We start from the raw sequence: 17,923 nt of genomic DNA, 5'->3' as shown, positions 1-17,923 counted from the left end.
CTGCAAGGAAGTACCCAGCTCCATATTTCACTGCTTTTTGCTTGAGACCCTCACGTAATTGATCGCAGTATACTGTGAGATGTTGCCCGCGCTGCAAAAGGATAGCGACGGGGTCAATGCCGATGACGGGGTTTCTGTTAGTCATGATGCGGTTTCGGACGGCTAGAGGACGCTTATCACGCGCCGATGCTAGAATACTACTCTGTATTGGTCTGGTGTTATCATGTACAGCTTCCACTGCTTTATTATCTCGTCTCTTCATTTCCCCTCTGTCTTTGAATACTTTAGTCGCAAAAGCCCCTTACCACTGTGGTCACGCGAGCATACTGTACACACTTTCGCACCACCCCTCCCTCTCCATACATAGCTTCACTCACCTACCTCCCTGTGCAACTGCATTGAATTCTACTCATAATGGCGGACAAGATCAGCTACAAGACAGAGAACGTTGCAGCGACGAGGGTAGCCTCGGAAGACATCGACAAGACTTTCCGGTCAATATGCATTGGTGCGTAGACAACATATTGCTTGCTAATACCAATTGCAAAGAACTAACGCGGCTATGCACGAGTAGATATGGTATCGGCGGCGCTGGGAGGCAAAGTCCTTGCCTTCTCAGACGAGTGGTTTGCTGAGGCAGCCAACCTTTTGACACCCACACCCCCTATCCGACAGCCTGGAAAGATGGTGTACACCGGAGCGTGGTATGATGGATGGGAGACCAGGCGACACAACCAAGAACCGTTCGACTGGGTTGTAATCCGCTTGGGCGTTGCCTCCGGTAGCGTGGAGGGAGTTGAGGTCGACACAGCGTTCTTCGCGGGAAATCACGCTCCGGGAATCTCTGTCGAGGGCTGCTTCAACCTCAACGACGATGAGGTGGTGTCATGGAAGGGTGAACGTGGCGGATGGGAGACGATCCTGGGATACCAGGAGTGTGGACCTTCGCAGCGCTTCGGATGGATATTAAACGAGCGACCGACGACCAAGCAGTACACCCACGTACGACTCAACATGTACCCGGACGGTGGTATCGCACGCTTCCGGCTCTTTGGCCACGCCCACCCAGTCTTCCCTGCCGACGTCAATGCAGTCTTTGACCTGGCGGCTGCGCAAAATGGCGGAGTGGCCATCTCGTGCAACGATCAGCATTTCGGAACCAAAGACAACCTCCTCCTGCCGGGTCGCGGCAAGGACATGGGTGACGGATGGGAGACTTCGCGGTCCCGCACAAAGGGCCATGAGGACTGGGCCATCATCAAACTGGGTGCGACTGGCTTCGTGGACCATGTCGTCGTCGACACGGCCTTCTTCCGGGGCAACTTCCCGCAAAAGGTGCGCCTCGAGGCATTCTCCGCCGCCGACGGGACTGCCGATGTCGGACACGATGCGGAGGGGTGGGCCGAACTTGTGGCTGCCAGCAAGTGTGGCCCGGATCAGGAGCACGAGTTCCAGTCGCTCATCAAGGACAAGCCAATAACCCATGTGAAGATTGTCATGATCCCGGATGGAGGCATTAAGCGGGTGCGTGTGTTTGGAAGGAGAGCTACTTAGGGGTGCTGGCCTCGTAGACAGTACAACCAAATATGATTCATATGACCCAAAAATTATATCCTGTAGGCAATTATTACATCCTACTCGCAGTAGGTACCTAGGTATCTATCAGTAGACAGACATTGGCCGGCAGATGTTAGGTACCTAGAAAATTTCAGCATGGATATCTAGGCCATTATCGACTTTTGTCTTTCCTGTAATTTCGAGTTAATTGCGTACAAAGGTGGTCAAACAAACAATGGCTGAGTTTAGTCAACGCTTCAAGGCTCCCCTCAGTGGGGACGCGCGACACGGACCACTCAATAACAGCCAACTCAGCCCCGTAGCTCGCCCAAATACCGTACAGCCCACCCGCCATCCACGAGGTTCCATTGGTCCCGTCGCGCGATTGCTTGTTGCGTCCCGCAACGGTTCCCTGGACAGCCTAACGGGAGAGCACAGAAAGTAACTGGCCCGAATGATATACGTGACATCGAAACAACCCAGCCAGCCTGTCTCTGACATCACTTTGCAACATACTCTGCCCTACGATTTCCCCGAGTGAACAGATAACCACCTACGAGCCCCGATAACCAGCACGACCGAAGCAACCTGCATCTCTCGACGGCGCCCCGGCCCCGCTCCATCTGAGCCTACATGCCTACCTGAAGCCCGCACCATGGATCTCGGCGAATCTAGTGGCGGGATCGATGGCGGTTTTGGCGATGAGCAAAAGAAACTTCGCCCCTTGCCTGCCGACCTGCCAAAGTCCCTCAACGACCGGCGAAGACCAGCAGAGCCAGTCCAAGAAACAGAATTCTACGATGCCTGGCAAGGTATGTCATGGTTCTGGTTTCCAATATAGGCATGAGGAAATCTGGCGCCTTTTCTGACAAAACCAACCTTGGCTTCATCACAGGACAATCACAGTTTCTGACCTCGCCCGTGACTGCGAAGCCCTTGAGCTTCGGCGACCTTTCACTGAACGACCCGGCATACGACGATGACATCACCAAGGGCATTGAGGACAGCGATTCGAGGTTGATGAAAATGATAGCAGCCCAGGCGGCGCACGCAGCAGGGTCCGATTTCGTCAACGAGGACGTCGTAGCCAACGACGAGAAGCTCACTGATGCCGAAAAGACGGCCACCCTGCAGAAGGCCCTTGCCATGGCCGCCAGCAACGGCAATGTCGATCTCGTCAAGCGGCTCTTGCAGGGCAAGGCAAAACAATATGTTGACGTCAACGTGCCGGACGAGGACGGCACGCCGCCATTAATATACGCAAGCTGCTTTGTAAGCTACTTCATGGCCTGACCTAGACCGGGGCCTGATCTCGAGGCTCATCATACATTCTACTTGGAATAGGGACATGAGGCTGTAGTACAGGTTCTCATAGACGCCGGGGCCGATGTGGATAGGCAAGACCGAAACCAGTGGAGCGCACTCATGTGGGCCATGACGAATCGTCACAAGACGATAGCAAAGTTGCTCCTCGACAACGGGGCTTCTGCGGACACCAAGACATCCTCGGGACGGACGGCGTTCGACTTTATTGCTCCTGATAGCGACATGTCATTTTATCTCCACGACAAGGGCTACAATATCGGCAATGCCGGAGTCACGGATGACTTTTATAGCCCCGGCTTCTCTCAGGACCGTTTCGAAGAAGAGATGGCCGAGAATGAGCTGCGGAGAAGAATGATGATGGAGAGCGCACGCGATCTCGAAGTTGACCTTGGGAACGTTGGCATGGATGATCAGCCAGAGGTATGTGGGCCCTTCCGCAGGTGTCATATGACTGTCCAGCCAATTGTATTACACAAAACCTTGACGGCCAGACAGCATACTGATTTTCTGCCATCTCTCCAGGCTGCCGATGAATTTGACGAGGAAGAAGAGCAAGAGTTTGACTGGCTGCGATGCACTCACGATCAAATGTTTGTTTTCCAGGAGACCGAACTCGACCGCATTCTTGATATCATCATAACCAACATGAGGCCGCAGAGGACCCCTTCACAGAAGCCGGTTCCAGCCAACATGATATTTTTAAGCGCCAGATACGCACACTACCACTCTAGCCCAGAACTGCTGGCAAAGCTCCTCATAACAGCCATGGACAAGATCAACGACGTTGTTGAGGAACACCAATGGGACATGACTATATTAGCTTTTTGGATATCCAACGCCACCCTACTCTTGCATTACCTGAAGAAGGATGCAGGTCTTGTGGGGGCAACGGCCGAGTTTCAGGCACAGCTTGCCGAACTCATCAACGAAATCTTTATTCTGATCGTGCGCGATGCCGAGCGGCGACTAGACAAGGTTCTAGACCCGGCGATGCTAGACCACGAGACAATACCAGGTTTTGAAGACATCACTTTCCAAAACGAGTGGAAACTTTTCAAGCGGAAAAAGGAGGTCAAAGAAGAGCCACTAGAGAGGAGATACCGACCACCCTCTCCGAAACAGAGGGCTAAGCCGGCGCCGCGCAATGTGACTTCGCTTCTCTCGTCGACCCTTTTTGTGTTGGATCTTTATGATATTCACTCAGTCATCACCTGCCAAATCATCTCGCAACTTCTTTACTGGATTGGGGCTGAGCTCTTCAACCGCATCATGTCCAATCGCAAATACCTGGCGCGGACCAAGGCTATGCAGATTCGCATGAACATTTCAATTCTAGAGGACTGGGCGAGACAGAACAACCGGGCACCGGAACATTACGAACACGGAGAAATGCGCTCTACTGGTGAAGCGACTGTCGAAGCGGCGAGGCGGCACTTGGCTCCTGTGATCCAGCTGCTGCAGTGGCTTCAGTGTTTCTCCTCCCTCGGTGCAGACGACCTGGAGGCACTTGTCGGCACGCTGCAACAGTTGAAATCACTCAGTCCACAACAACTCATACATGCTGCTGACCACTACAGGCCGGAGGTCGGCGAGAAAGGGCTACCAAAAAGTGCATTGAAGTATCTCTTAGCGATACAAAAAGAAGCTACGCTTCGGCGCGAGAAGCAACGAACCAAGCCAGGGAACACTGGTGCACCGTTGACTCCACAGAAAGGAGGCGCCAATGGAGAAAACGATAAGCAAGGCTCTCCATCGTCATCACGTGGGGATGCAGATAATGATGACGACGACGACGACGATGCGCCAGAGCACCTTCTACTAGACCCGGCCGTCATGCTCCCGTTCTCGCTACCATCGGTGACAGACATGCTAGTCACGTACGGGGCCGGATTTGGCGGCGTGAACCGGGAGCGGGAGCGCAAATACATACCCACGGTCCCACCCGAATTCCTAGCAAAGCTGGAGCAACTAAACCAGGCCCAAGGCGGTGGGGGTGGTGTCAAGAAGCCCATGTTTGGGGAGAAGGATTGGGAGAACGAGGAGGTGTAGCTGTAACTAACTACCAGCGAATGTGCCATGAAGCAAAAGCATACAAACAGGCGTTCTTGGGCTGCAACGTTATGATAGATTGCATCATGAAAAATTGCTGTTTGGGTTTGCCCAACTCACCGCTTGTTACTGATTTTGTTGATATGTTATTCCCTCAAATCGTACAATCTTCCTGCAAGTCTGAGCTTTCTATCCGTATCTCTTTCTATCTTTTTTCTTTTTTTTCTCTCTCTTGTTTTCTTATCATGGCGGAAAGCGCCCCGTCGCACGTGTCACCACCGGGTTGGGCCGCGTTGGGCCAAATTCAGTGGCGCCAAGTGTCACGGTCGTCGAGTACCGGTACTGGTTTAATTTCCCGTTCGCATATTTCCGGTTGAGCGTGCCCTATGGAATAGCATACCTGGTGTTCTGCCAGGATTCGGTCTTTTACGCTACGTGCAACATCATTGAATTGCTGGCAATCATCAAGCTCAGCTCGCAGGCAACAATGCGACATTTAATTACAAGATTCTTTTGGATAGAAATTTTCTTCTTGACTGTGCAAAGTCCGGTTTACCACATGTGCGTGCAGGTGCCAGCATTTTTTTTTTTTTTTTTTGGTCTCTTGAACTGAATTTAGCTGGGGCCGGGCCTTGAAAGAGTACCGTAGACAGGGGGACGGGACGGAAGTGCACGCATGGAAGGATTGGAAGGCAACCGCAGAGGAGAATCAAGAAGTAAAAAAAGACAACCATCGCGTAAATCTGCAAGGGACACAGCGAATCAAATGAAAATCGGCGAAGACCGTGTTACGGGGCTGTAGCGAAATGGAGGGGCGGCCACGACAGTTTGTGGAACGCTGCAGTGAAAGAAGAAAGAAGACGATAAAACAGAATTTCATCTCGCTTCTTTTGGTGGGGGGCGGCCTTGACCGCAACTTGGAACTTGAGTGGTTTTTGCGGTCAGCTTGCCATCGGGTGATGACAGGGTGAAATGGAGGAGAATGAGCGGGGAGAAAACAAAATGAGAGAGAAGCGAGCAGAGACAGGAAAGGGAAAAAAAAAAAAAAAAAAAAAAAGAAGAGCGCAGCCGACTCTCAACTCTTTGTCGGGAATTGTCGCGCTCGGCCCCACGCTCTCGGCTGAAGACGAACGAACGAGTACGGTGTACAGTCCCAAGGGTGCTCTTAGTGTTGCCTTGTCGTACGCACCATCAAGGTTTGAATCTCGAAGATTTGAAAGCTTGCAGTATATTAGTGCAGTGTTTGTATATATATATATAGAGAGAGAGAGAGTAAGAAAATAAAGCTAGTTATGAATGCATACACATACCAATACTTTGAGTTACCATCCGTGTGTGCGGGTATTTAAGGTATGTAATCAGTATGCCCGATTCGGTACGGAACATGTAAGTGTACGGAGTAGGGTGCAGGCAGGCAAAAAAGCCTCGGGTGAAATGGTTAAACTCAACCTTCGAAGTACTCCGACTAGTCCACTGTAGGTCGCTTGAACGTGTTGCATAACTCCACTTCAGCAGCAGCAGCCTATGCCTCATTCTTCATGTTCATGTGCTCACCTGAGGACTCGAGACCTAACCGCATTTTGATGAAGCGGATGGAGTCAACCGGCTTGGGGAGTGCAGATCTCGGATGAGGACGCATTTTTTCCTGGGTTCTATTTTCTTGGGAGTATTTTTTTCTTCCTTTTTTTCTTCTTCCTGGATTCGATTGCTATAGAAACATGTACCAAAGATTTTTGGTCGAGACAACTTCTGTGAGCAACCGAACAAAAAATACCTGGTATCAGAAGCACAATGAGTTCATGCCGGCGGTGTGGCGGCCGGCGATGGCGGCCGGGGACTGTCTACCCATGCAAAACTAGCCTAGACTAATCTGATCAGGAAATAGATGCTTTTGCATCGACTTCTTCGATCCATCTTGTCGCCTTGTTGGTCATATCTTGCTTTTGCCATGGATTAAATTGACTTCATCAATGCGCCCTATGGACATTGGCCAATCCTGTCTGCGATCGAGAGATTCTCGAGGCGAACTACTATGCATGGTTGACTATTCCAGGTATAACGTTGGGCTCCACATCTCCGACCCCCCTAAAGTCCGGCCCCTAAAAATATCTACTCAGCCACGTCAACCCTTTGTTTTATTTTATAAATATCTAGACGAATTTTTCACTTTAGAACTTGATTTTTGAAGATTCTTGCTCCAAACCTTCCAATGAAACAGTACACTGAAAATCAGCTTCTTGCTGCCATTTCTGACATAAGAAATGGCAAATCAGTTCACAAAACCTCGCAAAAATGGGGTATTCCTCGGAGTACCCTTCACGATCGTTTAAAGGGGGCCCAGTCAATTCAACAAGCGAAAAGATTTTGTCAAAGGCTTTCACAGGAGCAGGAAACCTATTTGGCAGATTGGGTACTTGCGCAGGCCGCGTTAGGCCTTCCGCCAACGCATCAAGAACTACGCTATTTTGCGGAACGAATTCTTCAGGCCGCCGGAAAAAGAAAAAGCCTTGGGAAACATTGGGTTAGCCGTTTTATAGCCCGATATCCAATTTTGAAAACCCAAAGACCCCGGCGAATAGAAAATGCCCGGGTTAATGGGGCTACAACCGAGGTAATTAAATCTTGGTGGTCCTATTTGAAAAATCCCGTTGTCGATACTATAAAACCGGCCAACCGTTGGAATATGGACGAAACAGGTATAATGGAAGGCAAAGGATCTAATGGCCTGGTGTTAGGGCGTAATAAAATCCGGCCATTACAGCGAAAAGAGCCTGGAACGCGGGGTTGGACGAGCATAATCGAATGTGTATCAGCTACGGGGGCTGTTATACCTCCCCTCGTTATATTTAAGGGGAAAAACGTACAGCAACAATGGTTTCCAGCTGATTTAAGTCCTTTCGATACCTGGCAATTTCATGCAACCGAAAACGGGTGGACAAATAATGAAACAGGTATCGAATGGTTAAAAAAGGTGTTTATTCCGTATACCCAACCTTTAACCCCTGAAAAGCGGTTATTAGTTCTGGATGGCCATGGATCACATATAACGGACGAATTTATGCTTCTTTGCTTGCAAAACAATATTCAACTCCTATATTTACCCCCTCATTCGTCACACGTTCTTCAACCGTTGGATTTATCGGTTTTTGGGCCGTTAAAGGAAGCTTATCGACGTCACCTGGGATTTGTAAACCAGTTTTGCTGTTCAACGGTTGTTGGGAAACGAAACTTTCTACTTTGCTATCGAAAAGCCAGATCAAAAGCATTTATAGCAAAAACCATTCAATCTGGTTGGCGTACGACGGGGTTATGGCCGGTGAACTTGGCAAAACCACTTTTAAACCCTTTTTTGTTAGAAAATAGCAACGCCAACGTCGAAAAAGGTAAAAATAACGGCTTCCAAAGGGATAAAACACCGGAAAGCCCAACCCAAAAAATTAACGACCAGTCTTTACTTATTTGGAAAACCCCTAAAACGACCCGAGATATTCGACTTCAACTACAGGAAATTTCCCGGTCCGAAAAAAGTAACGCCACTTCACGGCTTTTGTTTGCAAAAGTCCAAAAAAGCTTCGAAACCAAGGATATCTTATTGGCTGAAGCTCAGCAAAAAATCAGTTTGTTAAACGCAAAATTGGAGGCGGTACGGCCGGTCAAAAGGAAAAGGGTAATTCCGGATCCCAACGAGCTTTTGGTCAGCAAAAAAAACGTTTATGAAGCACAGGAAAATAATAGGGACTGTTTAGAAGCTTTGAACGATGGAGAAGAGGTTAGCGAACCGGGAGAGCCTGACAATGATTGTATTATTGTGCGTTGATAGTTTTACATTTAAATCGGTTTATAAAAGGGGTATTTCGTCGTTACATTTTTCAAGGGGGCCGGACTTTAGGGGGGTCGGAGATGTGGAGCCCAACGTTACCGTAGACCCACCATCGCGTTGAAGTGAAATTCGCCCTCGAGAACCATTCAAGCCAATGTCGTTACTTTTTGTCCGATTTCTCATCAACTAAAACGCGCATGAGGTACGGAGTATGTTGGAAGATAGGCAAGATGCCATGTTAGAAAACAAAATATGGTATTACCGGTAGTTCAGAAAGTACGTCAATTGGTGCGTTGGGTAGCTACACGGCAAACGGGTAGGTACGTATTCGGCATTGATCGAGGTTCCGTACGAATGGAGCCTTGTGGGGGATCACGCAAGTGGCACCCTCCGACTGGCTGGCAAGGGTCTTGTGCCAGATCACTCAAGCCGAACACAGAAAGCAGTCTATGCCCAACCCGTGAACGACGGAGCTAAAGACCGAGGAAGGTGGTCAGAGGTCGGGTCGGGACTGGTGGATCCTACCTGGTAGATGCAACTTGATCCGGGGCACAGACTTTCAGGTGCCGGTGGAGGGGGGAATGCTGCAGCTTTAGAGACTTCTGGCTGCTGTCAACCCCCAGAGACGAGAGGGGGGTAAGGATGCTTGAATTTTTTCTGGCGTGCGGGCAAGACTCCGTTGTTTCTTTTTACTTTCTTTTTCTTCTTCTTTGAAATGAAAGTACCGGTAGGTAGGGATTTTGCTGGGTGGGACCATGAAAAAAATACCTTACCTAGGTAGGTACTTGTAGATAGACCAGCTGAGGTACCTCGCCGAACAGAGGCGTAATGGTTCTCTAGCTGGCAATCGTGACATGCCAAGACTGAATCAAAAGTTTGGAAGGTACAACTACTTTCACATTCGGACTCAGTCTCGCTCAGTCTCTAATTATATTTATTTCTTTGGGCCGCACCTGCCCTCACCGGTTGTCCTACCTAGGCTTTTTTTGTGCGTCTGCTGAGTTGTCATTGAACTGGTTGGCACCCGGCATTGGTCCGGCATCTTGGATAAAGACAGACTTGCCTTATCTACTTTGCCTCGAGATAATTGAGCTTTTGCCAAACGCCACCCCCAGGTTAGTCCCGTCCCCGGTTTCGTCGTTTTACCGTGTGCTATATCACCATCCGGCGAGTCCTCACTTTATACTCATACTATACTCTAAATAGGATCAGTCTGTCTTTTATCAAAAAGCCTGGAATTTTGGCCTTTTCTTCTTGGGCTCTTGGTGTCTCGTCCATTTTCCCCACCGGTTTGGTCCAGTTCGATCCATACAAAATATATCGGCCCCAACTCAGACGCAGGAGAAGCAAAAAAAAAAAAAAAAAAAAAAACCACCTGCAGCACGGAAGTTTCAGGGCACGTTCCCGACCGCAAAGACAGGATAGAAGGAGAAACGAACTCACAAGAAACAAAAGAAGAAGAAAAGAAATCTGCAACATTTGATTATCAGTCCGCCGTCCACCTGACCGGCCCTAGTCTGGTATTAGGTTGTGTCAAATCGCCGCTGCCATAGATGAGCCAGCTGCCAGAAACATCCGAAACCAAGCCCTAGATAAATTAGCACCGTTTCCCCCGAGCCAAACAGGCACGCACGGTCAACGCCCGCCCCGGTCACTGCGCTTGAATCAATGGCGCCTCAAAAATTCGTCAGCGCCAGTGTGCGCTACAAGACAAGACCAGCCGCACGCGTTCCGTTTCGTGACGATACGTCGCTCCTAGCCTTTCGTTATGAGCAGACCGTGCAGGCACAACCACCGATTCTAATGATTCCAATACCTCCTCGGAACCCTGCACGGGCGAGCAGACCAGTCTCCATTGCCTCGCTCAGTGCCGCCGCCGCAGCAGCCGCCGCCACCGCCTCCGCAGTTGTTGTCTCCCCACCACTTATTGCGCCGCCCCAGGAGCAGCACCCGGCTCTTCGCACTCGCGAGAATCCCTCTTCGACCTCCGACGATTGGAAACGCGATTCGGGTCTAGCGCCGACGACAACTACTTCTTCGTCCACCATATATGAGGAGGACGCCGACTACCCCACGACGCTGTACAGCAAGCTGGGTGTTTATGACGCTGACGTTGTCGCTGACACTGAGGCTTTGCCTGCGTCTGAACAAGTGACTGAGCCTCGTCCGGCAACTGTGGCACCGCTGTTTTTTGCTGACGGGAAGAGCTTCGCCACCCCCCATAGCCAAGACGTGGTGGCCGGTGATGCAAACTCGAGGCGTGCCCAATCAGCAGAGCTTCCTCCCCATGCATTCTTTGAAAGCCCCAGAGCCGCGCCCATCCCTTCGTCCCCGATCACTCGTTCTTCCTCGTCCACCGACCCATCTACACCCGTCAGTATGTCAACCGACCAATTTCGTTCGTCCAGGAAACTGGTGCGAACATCCAGCAATCGGACTGGAATGCACTCCAACAAGTTGAAGAAGAAGGCAAACGTCGCCGGAGCGGGGTCCACAAGGTCCTTCAAAAGCCTCGAACTGCCGCGTTCCCCACCCAATGTGCCGGGGTTGGATATCGGCTCGATGGAGGATCCCTGCCCAATCGAGCCAGGCAAATCTGACAGCTCGGAATTGACTTTGATAACTACAACCATTCCCACCGACAGGTTGATTGAGGATGACTTTCTCAACCAGTTGACCTTCTCCAAGAGGGGCAGTGTCATGTTTGGCGGGAAGCGCGCCTTGAAAAAGTCCAAAATACTCGACCTCGGCCATCCACAAATGGACCAAGAAGGCCACCATGTTGCTTCTCTGGACGCGGGCGCGACGCCCATCTTGCCCACGACGGCGGTTGCGACGACCCATGTCGCCACTGCCGAAACAACGGACAAGAGCCCACCATCCCGTCCCCAAACGTCCAAGACCATGCAGATGCCCAGCATCCGTGTCTTGCCTGTAGACGTCGAGAGGGAATCACAAAAGGTGAGGTCTCTCTATGATTCTGTCGCCAAAGGGGACGACCGTGACGAATGGGGGCCAAGCTCGTCGCATCGCGACCGCCTTGAGCCTGCAGTGGAGGTCCCATCGGATGAGGAAGAGAATGTCGCGTATGGTTTCCTTATCAACCCGAGCAACCCCCTTCCTTCGTCATGGTCGACTTGCCATTAACATGAACTTTAATTCTCACCTACAGAGACAGATCTCGCCCGTCCTCAAGCGACAATCGATCCCATCTGCCAACTACCCCCACACGAGCCGGTTTGGCTTCGTCGTCGCCGCTACAAGGTAGCTCGATCAACAAGGATGCATACGAGCTGGCTGGCGGTTTAGAAGACTGGGAGGATGTGGATGGTGCCGATGTCGATCGCTACGGCTTCATATTACCGAATCCGCGGGCCTTAGAGTCGAGGGCAAACAGCACGGATACGAGACAGAACAGCATGGATACCAGACCTCTACGATCTTTATATTTATCGCCCAAGAAGAGGAACGTCCTGATCAAATCGCCAGATGGCACCCCAAAGGGACTATCATCACTTGTGCCAGGTCGCGCACCCAGCAGGAAGGTGTCGGCGCGGTCGCTTAACACGCAGACCTCGGGGGTTTCCGGACACTCTCGGCAGTCATCTCGTTCGTCAGTGAGGGCAGCTGCCAACTTGCTGCCGCACAATCGGGACAGGAAGCTGACCGACGAGGCGGGCGACATGCTGTCCTTGGCACCTGGTCTCTCGGACATCGCCGAGGACCCCAAGGCCGAGAAGCTTACCGAAGCTCAAAAGAAGAAGGAGTGGCAGAGGGCCGAAAAATGGAGGAAGATGGCCAAGATCAATCGCAAAGGCCAGCCCGGAGAAGGGATGGAGTTTGAATTTGACCCCACAAACAGCAAAGTCATCGATCGCACATGGAAGGGTATTCCAGACCGTTGGCGGGCTGCGGCTTGGTACTCGTTCCTCGCCTCGAGCGCCAAAAAGCATGGCTCAACAACGACGGACAAGGATCTGGTGGCCGAGTTTCAGCGACTCCAGTATGTATCGTCATCGGATGACACACAGATTGATCTTGATGTGCCGCGGACCATCAACCGCCACATCATGTTTCGTCGAAGGTACCGTGGAGGTCAGCGCCTCCTTTTCAGGGTGCTGCATGCGCTCTCTCTGCACTTTCCGGACACGGGATATGTGCAGGGCATGGCTCCACTGGCCGCTACCCTCCTCTGCTACTATGACGAGGAGAAGACTTTTATCATGCTAGTTAGGATGTGGCGGTATCGAGGCCTCGAGCGGTTATACCAGCCTGGATTTGCCAGCCTCATGACAGCATTGAAGGACTTTGAGCGTGACTGGCTGCCGAGCAATGATATCGCCCGCAAGCTGTCAGAGCTCTGCATCGATCCAACGGCATATGCCACACGCTGGTATCTCACCCTCTTCAACCTTTCGATTCCATTCCAGGCCCAACTTCGTGTCTGGGACGTCTTTATGCTCTTGGGTGAACCCTCTCCAATACCAACAGCAGACTGCCCTGAAGCGCCCGTTGTCGGCCTCGACATTCTACACGCAACTGGCGCCGCACTCATGCATGCTCTTGCCGAGGTGCTTATGGACTCAGATTTTGAGAACGCCATGAAGGCTCTGACTTCTTGGATACCAGTCCACGACGAGGAGATGCTCTTGAAGGTCACAAGGACCGAATGGAAGCAGCGCCAGGGCAAAAAGAAGACTTAGGAAGTCGCGTGCTCGTGCCCAGAGTCTCCATTGTTAGGGACATCCTCACCTGTGAATGCCCCTGATGCTTGAAGGAACTTATTAGCGCGCGAGTCTGCTGCGGATAACTCGACTGGTCCGCCGGTACACTCCAACCAACCAAAGTATACCAAAAAAGACGGCATCTTGCCGCCGACGTTTTTGGTTTTTTCGAGTCCAATAATTCACCGGGCTTAGGATTTGTAATGATAGTATCCATAATCGCTTGACCGCGAGGATCCGGATTGTCGCCTCGTCAGGCACCTTTGACTCTCCGATTTCCATTATTATGTAACAGTTTTGTTGGTGCCCAGCGTTCTGTTGTTGGTGTTCTCTCTTTGTTCGGATAGGCGGTGGCAGGCATGTCAAAAAAGAGCATGCATGTATTTCTCTTTTGTCTTTGTCTTTTATTTTTTTTTATTTTTTTCTCTTCCCAGTTTAATACCCATGCGTTCTCGTTTATCTGCGCAACTTCTCGCACCGGTACATACATGTTGGAATCGAACCAAGTTGCCAAGAATCGGCATTTGGGGTTCACTGGTCTCTAAATAACTAATACCCCTTTTTTGACATTTTCAAATAACGTACCGCAATTTTTGAAGTTGTTGATGAGACGAATGGCAGTTAACGAGGGTAGAACCAGTGGCACAGGACTGGGCTTTGTGTGTATCTCGGTGTAATGCTCATTTCATGTCTTTTTATGATGAAAAAATAAACAACAATCATAATGTCGTGGTATCTACTCAGGTCGTGTTTTGACGTGTGGGTGAGGTAGCTATTGTTTTTCTCGAGGCCAACAGCAAAGACCTTAAGAGTCATCTTGCTCGTATATGTATTTCTGTTGCTGGATTATCGAAGTGTATCCTATTCTGACTGTTCTATGCCACGCGCACGTACTCGGATATGTGCATAACAATAACGGCCACTTGGATCTGTGACTAGTCTAGTTCTAGTTCTAGTCTAAATGTGAACGGTTTCCGTGGTGTCAACTTAGAGGCAAGTTGCTCGCGGTTTATTAACTATGCTTCTCAATTGAGACTGTTTACGATGTCATTCACATACGACCATACCCACTGGAATATACGGGATCCCGTCCGCTCTCCCCTAGTCAAACCAGTGAGGGCCGAACTAGTACTCAGGTGGGTGACCACTGGGGAATCCTCGGTGTTGTATGTTTTGAAACTTTTTGCCTTTCGTGTCAAGAAAGGCCCGCCAAGATCGTGTGGCGTAAGGTAGATTATTAGTTACATTCATTTAACACTGGCAAACATGGGCTAGAACAATGATCCAAAGACGGAAGGGGTGTTTAGTTCCCATGACAGCCGTTCATCCACCCTCTTCTTTTTCGGCATCCGATCACAAAAAGAGACGACGTCTGACTTTCATGGACCTGGCCAAATCCATCGGACACTGCGCCCGAACGCTAGATCCCTGATGACAGGGCCTTTTATGGGGTTTCGGATACTAGCTCCAGGGCCACCGGCATTTTGATCAGGACACATGAATGGGGAAAAAGGTGACTTCGGCCCGGTCCACCCTTGTATGTGTAAAGTAACCAACTCGTCGACCTCCATCCCCTCCGTCTCTCCAGCCAATTTGAGTGATATTACTTTTCTTTCCTGTTGAGGGAATTTGACCAGTTTCGATGATGGCTGTGCTGGCATTTTTGGAGAAAGCCCACCAATGGACCGGACCAAAGCTGCAGCTATCCATGAAAATAGTCTCACCACCAAGCACCTCCGAAGGAATGCTACGACGCATCGCCACGATGAACGATTGCGTAAACATACATGCTTTGGGTGTCATGAAAAGATTAGCAAGTAAAAAAAAAAAAAAAAAAAAAGAAAACACTCCCTCCATTTCAACACATGGTGATGGACTGCCTCGGGAGAAGGGAAATAAAAAAAATAAAAATATAAATATAAATACCCTCGCTCGCTACAGCACTAAGACCTGCTTCACTGCTTTCCTTGGGACCTTGCAACTTCTTCCATCAGACGACGTGGCGCCAATTCCACTCAGAAGGTCTGAGCCTGGGACTAGGAACTTGCAACATGCGTCATTTCGGCCCTACTGCTTTTGGCTGTATACCTGCACTTCGGCTCTTGATAAAAAGTGGTTTGTTTTATTGACTGGGTAGGATGTATTTCAACAATTTCATCAAAACATTGCCAACATGTCACCATTAAGGCAACACTTTGTTACAATCAGCCTCATTCATTATATCAGATTCCAACAGTGTTATTTTTCTCTCCTTGCCGAGTACTTCTCTTATTGCCAGATGAAAGAGAAAGAAAAAACGGCCGGATCCGGGTGCTGCAAAAGGCAGTGTTGAGCGGAGAAACAACAACTCCCAGGGGAAATCTAAAAAGAAAAGGCCCGTTGGGTTCTCTTTAGTATAGGAGAGAAGAGAGTCTCAGTCGCATTGATCCCAGTGGTCCAGTAAAAAAAAAAAAAAAAAAAAAAAAAAGTTCGAAAAACAGATATAAAACATGCAACAAGGCAGCTGTTTCGGCAGTGCCGGGCACCCGCTGTCTTTGCCTCCATCCGGATCACAAGATTAAATGACAAGACCCCTCTGGTGATGACTTCAAGGTGCAGAATGGCGGAATGGCGGGGGGACGGGGTCTGCAGGTTCCCTTTGAGAAATGGCCCTCCGTCATTGTTCCCTTGCCTCAATACGGCTCGCAGCCCTGCGTCTTCTTATTACCACGGGAAGACTGGTTTCAGGGATGCAATATAATTATGACAGTTGAAAAAAAACCAGCAAAAAAAGGGGCTAATCGGAGGGCACCAAGCAATCTACAATACGGTTTTGCAAACCAAAAGTCGGTGATCGGCGAGCAGCATCCTTTGGCGAAGGCTACACAATTACTCCCGCATATTGAAAAAGCCAGTCGGCATCTTCTTCCCGATGACCCGAATCAGCTTGGCGGTAGTAAAGACGGCAATTTCTCTGTCTTTTTTTTTCTCACTGCCTCTATTTCTATTCCGTTTCTCATCCAAAACCCCGTTTATGTTCATGTTTCTACAACCCTCGAGGAGGGGGAGATGCGGAGTTAGGGGGTGTGTGTAAATGTGACAAACTCAATCGTGGGTTGCAATAGTATACATGCGTAGGTACCTATGTTCGTAATACACCTAATCTAGGTAAGTACAACCAAATGAACTTTCTTCGCTGTCCATTACTGTAGGTAGTTATGCCGCTCTACCAAAGCTGGGGCGCATATATTATTTCCCGACACCAAAAAACCTTGTTCTCCCCGTCCTTTTTCACCCTTTTCCCTTTTGGGTCATCGGGATCATGTCGTGTGACACACATCATACACACACTCTCTCACACACGCGGGCGCATCAGCAGGGACAGGTTCTCAACACATGAAGAATGCCCTCCTGACTGGCCGCCGATCCTCGCTTCTTTCTCCCCGCTGCTCACACACCAGTCGAACATGTGCAAACACCAAAGCCACTTACTTGCTGTATAAAAAGAAGAGACATTTTCCTCCCACCCACCCATTTCCAATGCACGCAGTCGCGTGGGTTGTGTATCCAGAATGATCTGCAACCCGCGGCGGGGCCAATGCTGACCGGAGATCTGGCCCGAGGTTCCTGTTTTAGGGGTTTTTTTTTGGGCCGGGGGGGGGGGGGGGGGGGGGGGGGGGGGGGGAATACAAAATAAAAATAAAGATAAAAATAGGGAAGTGTGTCTGTGTCTTGTGTGTTGCCTCCCTCACGGATGAGCTTGGTACCGAAAACGAGTTTTTTCTTCTTTTCTTCGACAAGTTTGCTAGCTCCCAGTTTTTTTTTCTCTCTTTATTTTTCTTTTTGTACTTTCGGCACAAGTGCCAAGATCCCCAACACTAGACCTACGAAGTAGAAGGAAGACGGTAAACAGCAGAAAGGAACAATACGGACTATCATTTTGGGGGGTAGGATAGATCCCCCACACCAGAAGGCCCGAGAATGCACATTCCTGCCGTCGTGGTTGGTTTTAGTGCTATACTTTCTCTTCTTATTAATTTTCCTTTGCTTCTTTTTCTTGTGATGCGGCTGACAGAACCGACAAGGCAATAACAATATGTCCACTGGCACCATGAATTGTTTACCTCTTTCGTCCTGGCTGTTTCCAAACCCCCCGCCGACCACCTTTTGGTCTTGTTGTATACCATTTACAGAATGGCCATCCCGTCGTAGATCAATGCGACGGGCGAGTATATAAGTAGCAGTGTTCCGAATCTTTGTTAGCTGTGATGTTTTGTACTATATAATAATATCCTGTACTTAGCGCCCGGTGTCGTTTGTCGGGTCCGGATCCCTCCTAAGCGCAGAAAAAAAAGACACCCTAGGTCGTTAGGGAAGGAAACACGAATTGCTACGTTGCCAGGTCCCGACGCAAAATTACTGGCCTGCACAGTCGAAAAATAAAAACAAATAAAAATACAATGGGGGG

General features: G+C 49.9%; 4 protein-coding genes and 1 non-coding gene across 5 annotated transcripts; all 5 read left to right on the top strand.

Moving 5' to 3' along the window:
• Positions 1-179: 179 nt before the first annotated feature.
• Positions 180-1,729, top strand: MGG_11871 (allantoicase). The gene is made up of 2 exons (XM_003709365.1): positions 180-508; positions 575-1,729. The coding sequence occupies exons 1-2, from the start codon at positions 415-417 to the stop codon at positions 1,552-1,554; spliced, it is 1,074 nt and encodes a 357-aa protein (XP_003709413.1). The 5' UTR covers positions 180-414; the 3' UTR covers positions 1,555-1,729.
• A 196-nt stretch (positions 1,730-1,925) lies between these two features.
• On the top strand, positions 1,926-5,424 carry MGG_14583 (DIL and Ankyrin domain-containing protein). Its single transcript, XM_003709364.1, has 4 exons — positions 1,926-2,369; positions 2,453-2,829; positions 2,902-3,303; positions 3,406-5,424. Exons 1-4 carry the CDS (start codon positions 2,213-2,215, stop codon positions 4,930-4,932), a joined length of 2,463 nt encoding a protein of 820 aa, XP_003709412.1. The 5' UTR covers positions 1,926-2,212; the 3' UTR covers positions 4,933-5,424.
• An 871-nt stretch (positions 5,425-6,295) lies between these two features.
• On the top strand, positions 6,296-6,791 carry MGG_16158 (uncharacterized protein; the record flags this gene model as incomplete). The annotated part of the gene is made up of 3 exons (XM_003709363.1): positions 6,296-6,318; positions 6,390-6,407; positions 6,662-6,791. 3 exons carry the CDS (start codon positions 6,296-6,298, stop codon positions 6,789-6,791), a joined length of 171 nt encoding a protein of 56 aa, XP_003709411.1.
• A 3,309-nt stretch (positions 6,792-10,100) lies between these two features.
• Positions 10,101-14,208, top strand: MGG_06700 (TBC domain-containing protein). The gene is made up of 2 exons (XM_003709362.1): positions 10,101-11,838; positions 11,925-14,208. The coding sequence occupies exons 1-2, from the start codon at positions 10,421-10,423 to the stop codon at positions 13,453-13,455; spliced, it is 2,949 nt and encodes a 982-aa protein (XP_003709410.1). The 5' UTR covers positions 10,101-10,420; the 3' UTR covers positions 13,456-14,208.
• A 325-nt stretch (positions 14,209-14,533) lies between these two features.
• MGG_20331 lies at positions 14,534-14,649 on the top strand. The gene has a single exon (XR_001729786.1). It is a non-coding gene; the product is annotated as a 5S ribosomal RNA (ribosomal RNA).
• Positions 14,650-17,923: the final 3,274 nt, after the last annotated feature.

This window comes from Pyricularia oryzae, chromosome 1, assembly GCF_000002495.2.
Source record: "Pyricularia oryzae 70-15 chromosome 1, whole genome shotgun sequence".
NCBI classification, from domain to species: domain Eukaryota; kingdom Fungi; phylum Ascomycota; class Sordariomycetes; order Magnaporthales; family Pyriculariaceae; genus Pyricularia; species Pyricularia oryzae.
The sequence above is the reverse complement of the archived record's forward strand: the minus strand, read 5'-3'. Positions and strand labels throughout refer to the sequence as shown.

What these genes read in the sequence shown, in the direction of transcription:
- MGG_11871 (XM_003709365.1), top strand. Translation starts at nt 415, where the DNA reads ATGGCGGACAAGATCAGCTACAAGACAGAGAACGTTGCAGCGACGAGG. An exon ending in TTTCCGGTCAATATGCATTG is followed by an intron (nt 509 to 574) that starts GTGCGTAGACAA and finishes ATGCACGAGTAG; the next exon opens with ATATGGTATCGGCGGCGCTG.
- MGG_14583 (XM_003709364.1), top strand. Translation starts at nt 2,213, where the DNA reads ATGGATCTCGGCGAATCTAGTGGCGGGATCGATGGCGGTTTTGGCGAT. An exon ending in ATTCTACGATGCCTGGCAAG is followed by an intron (nt 2,370 to 2,452) that starts GTATGTCATGGT and finishes GCTTCATCACAG; the next exon opens with GACAATCACAGTTTCTGACC. An exon ending in TAATATACGCAAGCTGCTTT is followed by an intron (nt 2,830 to 2,901) that starts GTAAGCTACTTC and finishes TACTTGGAATAG; the next exon opens with GGACATGAGGCTGTAGTACA.
- MGG_06700 (XM_003709362.1), top strand. Translation starts at nt 10,421, where the DNA reads ATGGCGCCTCAAAAATTCGTCAGCGCCAGTGTGCGCTACAAGACAAGA. An exon ending in GATGAGGAAGAGAATGTCGC is followed by an intron (nt 11,839 to 11,924) that starts GTATGGTTTCCT and finishes TCTCACCTACAG; the next exon opens with AGACAGATCTCGCCCGTCCT.